At 43.6% G+C, this 8,562-nt stretch overlaps 1 protein-coding gene across 1 annotated transcript; it reads left to right on the forward strand.

Annotated features, from left to right (window-relative positions):
• The first annotated feature begins 206 nt into the window (after positions 1 to 206).
• On the forward strand, positions 207 to 8,118 carry LOC130477133 (dual specificity protein phosphatase 13-like). The gene is made up of 3 exons (XM_056849136.1): positions 207 to 397; positions 952 to 1,172; positions 7,906 to 8,118. Exons 1-3 carry the CDS (start codon positions 207 to 209, stop codon positions 8,112 to 8,114), a joined length of 621 nt encoding a protein of 206 aa, XP_056705114.1. The 3' UTR covers positions 8,115 to 8,118.
• Positions 8,119 to 8,562: the final 444 nt, after the last annotated feature.

An 8,562-nucleotide genomic window follows, 5' to 3' on the forward strand; every position in this document is an offset into this window, starting at 1 on the left:
AACACAGGCAGGACGGTGCTGCTGCAGTCGTCTTGTTTGTGGGCTTCCTAGAGGCACCTGGTTGGCCGCTGTGTGGACAGACTGCTGGACTTGATGGTCCTGGGTCTGATCCAGTAGGGCTTTCCTTATGCTCTTAAGTCTAAGGCCCAGCACAGTTAAACCTTTATATGACATTAAAGGTGAGTCTCTGTCCATTGCCTTTCAGAATGTCCTGGAATCTACTAAACAGAGACGACCTGCTACGTCCCACGATACGAAAGGCTTCAAGTCTCACTTCCAACAGCTCGAAAGGCTATGAAACACCAGCGCTTGGGGAGCTCCAGCGCATGCTGTGGACGCCCGTACCATGCCGTGGCAACGTCAACGAAGTTTGGCCTAACCTCTACATCGGGGATTTGTAAGTAAATGTGGTTTTGTATCTTCCAGTTAACATTTTCTACATACATAGCTCTTAGGGTTGCCAGGTCCCTCTTCGCCACTGGCGGGAGGTTTTGGGGTGGAGCCTGAGGGGGGGGGTTCGGAGAAAGGAGGGACTTCAAAGACATAGAGTCCAATTGCCAAAGCGGCCTTTTTCTCCAGGTGAACTGATCTCTATCGGCTGGAGGTCAGTTGTAATAGCAGGATATCTCCAGCTAGTACCTGGAAGTTGACAACCCTAATTGGTCCTCAGCTGGGGTTTCCAGGTCCGGGCTGGGAAATACCTGGAGATTTGGAGGGTGGAACCTGAGGTGGGTGGGGTTTGGGGAGGGGAAGGACTTCAGTGTGGTATACCATAGAATCCACCTTACAAATGGCCCCTTTTCTCCAGTAAAACTGATCTCTGTTGCCTGGAGCTCAGTTGTAATAGCGGGAGATCTCCAGCCACCACTTGGAAGCTGGCAACGCTATCACTGGGGTAGCTTTTTAAGGAAGGCTCTATAAATATAAATCTATATTATCCCTATTTAACAGATACATAGCCCGGGACATAGAGCAGCTCCGGCGAATGGGGATCACCCACATAGTGAATGCGGCAGCTGGAAGGTTCCACATTGATACAGGGGCCAAATTCTACAAGGAGCTACCTGTGGATTACTATGGAGTCGAAGCTGATGATGATCCAAAATTTGATCTCAGTATTTATTTCCATCCAACTGCCAAATACATACGAGCAGCATTGAGCCATCCCCAAGGTAAATATCACACATGAACACATGAAGCTGCCTTATACTGAATCACACCTGGGTCCATCAAAGTCAGCATTGTCTACTCAGATCAGCAGCAGCTCTCCATGGTCTCAGGCAGGGGTCTTTCCCATCACCTACCTGCCTAGTCCCTTTATCTAGAGATGCCACTGATTGAACCTGGGACCTTCTGCACGCCAAGCAGATGCTCCACCACTGAGCCACAGTCACTCCCACAGGCCCAGTAACTAGGGTTGGCACCTCCTCTTGGGAAATTCCTCTTCTTGGGAAATTCCTAGAGATTTAGGGACAGAGACGGGGAGGGTGGAGGTTGGGAGGCAAGGTTGGTTAGTTGGGATGTGATGCGATGGAGTACACTCTCCAAAGGTGCCATTTCCTCTCAGGCAACTGATCTCTGTCTTCTGGAGATCAATTGTAATTCCAGAAGGTCTCCAGGCCCCACCTGGAGGTTGGCAACAGTCATGGCAACTTGGCTATTCTTGGAAAACCCGGTTGGCATTTTACAAGCAGGGTCCTGGCTATGGGTGTGCACATCAAAACTTACAGTTTTAATTCCTTACTTGGAAGTCGGGAAGGGCATGATTATTGTTTTCATAAAATATTAGGAGTTTTATCGTATTTGGAAGTCATTTTTAATAAATACCAGAAAAATACCCCTAAGTGATGGTCCCCATTGAAGAGAAAGGTTGAGTATAAATAGCGTTGCCAGCTCCGGATTGAGAAATACCTGGAGATTTTGGGGGTGGAGTCTGAGGAGGGTGGGGTTTGGGGAGGGGAGGGACTTCAATGCCATAGAGTCCAATAGCCAGTGGCCATTTTCTCCACGGGAACTGATCTCTGTCGCCTGGAGATCGGTTGTAACAGCTGGAGTTCTCCAGCCACCACCTGGAGGATGGCAACCCTGAGTATAAATGAAGTACAAAACAAATGTATTCCTTAGTAATTGATACTGGGATATTGTAGAATGCCTTCCTCGACATCTAAAGATGGATACATGGTTTGGTGGCAGAGGAAACAGTGTCATCCAGTTTAGTCTAGGGGTATCAAGTCTTGCTTTAGGTGCAAGGGGCCCATGGTCCAAATCCCAGAAAAACCTAAGCAATATGGGACCTCTTCTTTTGGAAATAAATGTTGAACCTGTGTAGAGTAGGACTGGCAGTGAACCAGACTGTGTAAGTCATAAAATGTGTACCTTTGTTCATGAAACAATCTCAAATATTGATTCCACAACTGAAATTTCCAGCCGACATGTTGGAATGTTCAAAGTTTGGGGAGGGGAAGGACTTCAGTACCATAGAGTCCAATGGCCAAAGTGGCCATTTTCTCCAGGGGGGGAGGAGAAGGAGAAGGAGAAGGAGAAGAAGAAGAAGAAGAAGAAGAAGAAGAAGAAGAAGAAGAAGAAGAAGAAGAAGAAGAAGAAGAAGAAGAAGAAGAAGAAGACCGGCTTTTTTCTCTCTTCTGTTCAGTTTTTCTTCTAATGCAGGCTGCTTCAAAAGCTGCAGCCGCAAGTCTGATGAACGGTGATGTCAAAAGCCACCTGCTGGGAGGAAGTTCCTGGCAAGCAGGGTCAAAGGGAGATCGGTTTCCCCAGGGTCTCTGCGCTGTCTCCCATCAGCAGCATGAAAAGAAACCTGAATCCCATCCCTAAATATAGATAACAAGAAGGAGCCAATAGAAGTATCCAGGCACTCATAACCTCTGACTGCAAACCAGCTTCAGAAACCTGTAGATTTTTTAATGTCAACGTTAGGACTGTTGTTAAGTATTCACCTATCAGGCAGCAGGCGTAGGGTTGCCTACCTCCAGGTACTTAGTACAGGAAAATGCTGACACTGACATAGCATAACAAAGTTGTAATGATGTGCTGCACACAACAAGTGAAAATATATACAAAAAGTGACTGTGAAACTAAGTATGTACAATATAGTTTCTAATGTCCATATAAGGTATCAAGGTATCATAACATCCAAATTTGGCTTCTTGAAACTGAAGAGTAAGATGGGATACGATTGTTTTGGAGTCTTCCTCAGTCCCACTTCTGTGTATAAAATATTTACATATATTGTACCATATTTTTCTATTAAAAATTATAATTAACAATTTTCAAGATATCAAAAAGATTTTTCTACTTACATATCATCAACAGTGTACACACTTGTTCAAATTCAGCTTATTAAGTTTTTCACAAGGAAGTTCCCCACGGGGATAATGGCTGCAACTGCTACAATATTCCAATTGTTCAGTAATCTCAAATCAGGATGTCCATCCTTTACTGCAAGCGGTTGTTCAGCAATTTTCTCACAGCATCAAATAACAAGTTACCATGTTCCCAAACAGGATACAAACTGTAGCAGCCATGGCTCCCACAACGGAGAACAGTAAGTAGCAAACAGGTGTGTGAATGATGCAATCCATTGCTCCTCTTAAAGGGCCGTTACATAATTCAGATGAAGCATGACAAATCATTTTCTAAATTCAAGCCCTGTGGAGTTAAAGAATTAAATAAATGGATGAAATAGACCTCCTTCTGCCTCAATACCTGCTCCAATATTCAATTCACTGGACATGCAGATTCATATTAGATAGCCTTTCTTGACGCTATAGTCAGGCTTTACACAGGAAACTGACTGACCAGAATGCTTTGTTGCATTTTCAGTCACATCACCCAAGGCATCTTAAGCGTAACCTGTCATACGGGCAATTCATTAGGACCAAACGGAACAGTACTACCAATTTAGATTATTCTAAAGGAGCTAGTGAATTGTCTGGCTATCCATCAGCTATCATTAGGAGAGCCAGGGAAAGAGCTCAGGAATGTGACAGACAAGATCTTTGGTTCTTGTAGGTTATCCGGGCTGTGTGACCGTGGTCTTGGTATTTTCTTTCCTGACGTTTCGCCAGCAGCTGTGGCAGGCATCTTCAGAGGAGTAACACTGAAGGACAGTGTCTCTCAGTGTCAAGGGTGTAGAAAGAGTAATATATAGTCAGAAAGGGGTGGGGTTTGAGCTGAGTCATTGTCCTGCAAAAAGTATCGAAGGTAATGTCCTGAAAACCTCCAGACTAACAAAGACTACAGTCCACAATAGCCATGCGGATTAGCTTTGGATTCCTCATGTTAACAGATCATTTCAGGATACAATGGTTCCATATTAACATACCACACCCTCATTAGCACATTATCTTGATACTTACAGGACAATGATTAGCACATTACCTTTGATACTTTTTGCAGGACAATGACTCAGCTCAAACCCAACCCCTTTCTGACTATATATTAGTCTTCCTACACACTTGACGCTGAGAGACACTGTCCTTCAGTGTTACTCCTCTGAAGATGCCTGCCACAGCTGCTGGCGAAACGTCAGGAAAGAAAATACCAAGACCCACGGTCACACAGCCCGGATAAGAACCAATGAACTCTGACCGTGAAAGCCTTCGACAAGACAAGATCTTCTCTATAATAACAGTGGAAGAGATAGAAGTGATTCCACACTTACCTTTGCATTTGAGTTTACACATCTTTCCAGTCACATAACTGGCATTATTAAATGGCATTGGCACTTACTGTCAGATATCCCAGGATGTCTTAATCCACCTAAAATTGGGTACCGCAGAACAATGTCCATTCATGACAAATTGGTACATTCAGACATTTCCACCACCCAGCGACAGAGTAGTATCAAGGGCCATTTTAAATGCCAAAAATGTATAGCTTGCAACCTCAGCCTTGAAGTCAAGGAGTTTAAAAGAACAGATTCTGATTTTGTGTTCCATTTAAACGATTTTTCCAATTGTGAAACCAAATATTGTGTTTACTGTCTACTCGGTCCATGTGGTAAAATTTACATGGGATTCAGTATACGCCCTACAAAGGTTAGGATACTAGAGCATAGGTCGAGAATACGTGCAAGAAATCTTTTGGCTCCAGTAGTGGATCATTTTATTAGATATCACCACAATGAAAATGACCTGCGCTTTTTTGTGGTTTGGAGACTTAGAGGCGAGTGCTTTGATAGGCGAGATATGGAGAGAATATTGAGACCGAAGGAGGCATATTTCATCCGTTTATTTAATTCTTTAACACCACAGGGCTTGAATTTAGAAAATGATTTGTCATGCTTCATCTGAATTATGTAATCATTACAACTTTGTTATGCTATTTCAGTGTCAGCATTTTCCTGTACTAATTTCCTAACCATTGGTACCAATACAGAGGTGTTCTTTTTGCAATTAATTAATAACCTCCAGGTACTAGCTCCTGCTATTACAACTGATCTCTGGCTGATAGAGATCAGTTCCCCGGAGAAAAGGGCCATCTTGGCAATCAGACTCTATGGAGTTGAAGTCCCTCCCCTCCCCAAACCCCATCCCAAACCCTAGCTATGAGGGCTATAAAAGTAATTTCACTGTCTAAAACTGGACAGAGATTGTCCCTTGGGCAAGGGGGTGTGGGGCCTGAGAATTTCTTCCCCTTAGAAGGGAGGAGAAGAAACATGTTTCCCATTGAAAAGAACAGGAAGGAAAAGCAAAGAGCTAACACTAATCAATTGAATGAAGAAAATGTAATGAAACAAACCATATTTTTTTAAAAGAAAAGAGCAAGAGTCCAGTAGCACCTTAAAGACTAACAACATCCCTGGCAGGTATGAGCTTTCGTGAGCCACAGTTCACTTCTTCAGATTCCTTTTTTTTTTAAGAACCGAAAATTATGTATATTTATCACATCCACTGAGGCTATCGTATTTTGGTCACATTATGAGAAGGCAAGAGTCACTAGAAAAGACAGTCATGCTAGGAAAAGTTGAAGGCAACAGGAAAAGAGGAAGTCCCAACAAGAGATGGGTTGACTCAATAAAGGAAGCCACAGCCCTCAATTTGCAAGACCTGAGCAAGGCTGTCAAAGATGGGACGTTTTGGAGAACCTTGATTCATAGGGTCGCCATGAGTCGGAAGCGACTTGACGGCACCTAACACACACACACATCACATCCATATTTGGGAGTTCCCATAGAAGGTGCCCTAAGCATCCCAAAATAAGAGAATGAAGCTGAATAAAATGCACACAGTAGGTAGTTCAGGGTTAAAGTAATATGTAGACCACTCCTAAGTCCAGTTGAGCGTACAACCATGTCATTTAAAACATTTCTATCCCTCCTTATCTGCTTGGACTTCTCCACTGAATGAGATGCGCTGCTCAGTTTACGCACACTGACATTTACCTGTGAGTCATAAGATTTAAACAGGCTAAGGGAAAATGTCAGAAGATTCTGACATTCATCAGAAAATGTCGGAACAACCAACTGGGTGCCTTTAATAAATGCTTAGGTGTCATCCTGAAGAAATAGTGTATTTTTAAAAAGAACAGTGTATTTAAAAAAAAATCTGATATTTCCCACTGTGCCTCAGATAATCCTGACTGACCGGTAAATCTCGATATTAACCAACTTTTTGCTATTTACCCTGACATACAAAAAAGAAAGAACACCTCTATGCTCAATGAATGCAATTCCCTTAAATCAGCATAAGAAGCCCCCCCAAAATCCACAATGTGTACCATGCAATCATGCATCAAATAATTACATCATATTGCAGGCTGAAATTGACATATACAAATTCTCAATTGCATGCAATCTAAGACGATATACTGTGCATTGAAATTAACATGAACAAAGTCTCTGAATAAGTCCGTAGCTTCGCACAGGCAATCTCTCTTTGTAGTGGCTCAGTGGTAGAGCATCTGCTTGGCATGCAGGAGGTCCCAGGTTCAATCCCCGGCATCTCCAGTTAAAGGGACTGGGCAAGTAGGTGATGTGGAAGACCCCTGCCTGAGACCCTGGAGAGCCGCTGCCGGTCTGAGTAGACAATACTGACTTTGATGGACCAAGGGTCTGATTCAGTAGAAGACAGCTTCGTGTGTTCATGGAATCCAGTAGTGCTGTAAGGGCTGTCATAGCTTCGCACGGGCAATCTCTTTGTAGTGCTGTAAGTGCTGTGGTAGATGGTCTTCTGGAAATTGTCCCGTTTTGTAGTTTACTTCTTCAGTACATCACTTAACAAATATCTGCCATGTACAAGCTAAATTAATATATATGTGTGGTAATAATCATAACAAATAAGACCTGCCATTAATTGTGTGTGTGTTACCGGTAAGTGCCGTCAATTCTCTTCCGACTCATAGCGACCATATGAATCAAAGTCCTCCAAAATGTCCTGTCTTTGATAGCCTTGCTCAGATCTTGCAAACTGAGGGCTGTGGCTTCCTCTAGAGAGTCAATCCATCTCTTGCCCTCAACCTTTCCTAGCATGATTGTCTTTTCCAGTGAGTCTTGTCTTCTCATAATGTGACCAAAATACAATAGTCTCAGTTTAGTCCTTTTAGCTTCTAGGATCGGTTCAGGCTTGATTTGATTTAGACTTGACCTGTTTTTTTGGGCAGTCCGCTGTATCCGTCACACTCTCCTCCAACACCACATTTCAAAGGAATCTACTTTCTTCCTATCAGCTTTCTTCAATGTCCAGCTTTCACACCCATACAAAGTAATAGGGAATACGATGGCATGAATTAATTACAATCACACAAAAACTCACCCCATTGCAAGTCAATATATTTTTTGGTGAAAAAGCTGCTGCTGCTTGCCAATCCCTATGCCTTCTGTAGCGTTTATGGGCAATTAACCCAGACAAAAGCATAGCCCTGACCCGTGTGTTTTTTAACCCGCAGGCAAAGTACTAGTTCACTGCGCCATGGGGATAAGCCGCTCAGCGACCCTCGTGCTCGCCTTCTTGATGATCTGTGAAAACCAGACCCTGGTGGACGCCCTAAACGCTGTACGGAAGCACAGGGGAGTCAGCCCCAACTCTGGTTTCCTGAGTCAGCTTCGAGATCTTGACATCCGGTTAACGAGCGAAAGGGGAAGAGGCGGGCCTTGAACCTTTAGACGGAGCGTGTTCCCTCTGGGATTCAAAGCCGAAAGGAAAGCCGGGAAGATGACATTCCTCGGAGGCATGCCGGAACATTGTGTCTGTAGAATGTAATGCAAAGTAGTGGTGTAGCACTCTGAGGTCAAAACTTATTCAAGATTAAAGGAGCGCTGGAAACAGGATGCATACTTTGGATGGATGTAAAATTACACGCCTAATGTAAAAGGTGGGGTAAGGGTACTAGGGAGAACAAGTAGCAGTTCCAAGAGCAATTTAAGGTCTGCTAGAGTACAGCAATCGGTCCTATCTCAACAACATTATTCTGGGAACCAAGTCCTTCTAAGCAGTATGAACGTTTGCAAGACTGGGAAAAACAAATGCCTTCCGGAAGTGACATCATCACGTCGTCAGTGCCGAGGGAGATGCTCTGATGTTTGGGCTAAAGCTCTATGGTAGA

The sequence above is a fragment of the Euleptes europaea genome, chromosome 4, assembly GCF_029931775.1.
Source record: "Euleptes europaea isolate rEulEur1 chromosome 4, rEulEur1.hap1, whole genome shotgun sequence".
In the NCBI taxonomy this organism is placed as follows: domain Eukaryota; kingdom Metazoa; phylum Chordata; class Lepidosauria; order Squamata; family Sphaerodactylidae; genus Euleptes; species Euleptes europaea.

Coding starts and splice junctions, on each gene's coding strand:
- LOC130477133 (XM_056849136.1), top strand. CDS start 207: ATGTCCTGGAATCTACTAAACAGAGACGACCTGCTACGTCCCACGATA. Junction 398..951: donor AACCTCTACATCGGGGATTT/GTAAGTAAATGT, acceptor CCTATTTAACAG/ATACATAGCCCGGGACATAG. Junction 1,173..7,905: donor AGCATTGAGCCATCCCCAAG/GTAAATATCACA, acceptor TTTAACCCGCAG/GCAAAGTACTAGTTCACTGC.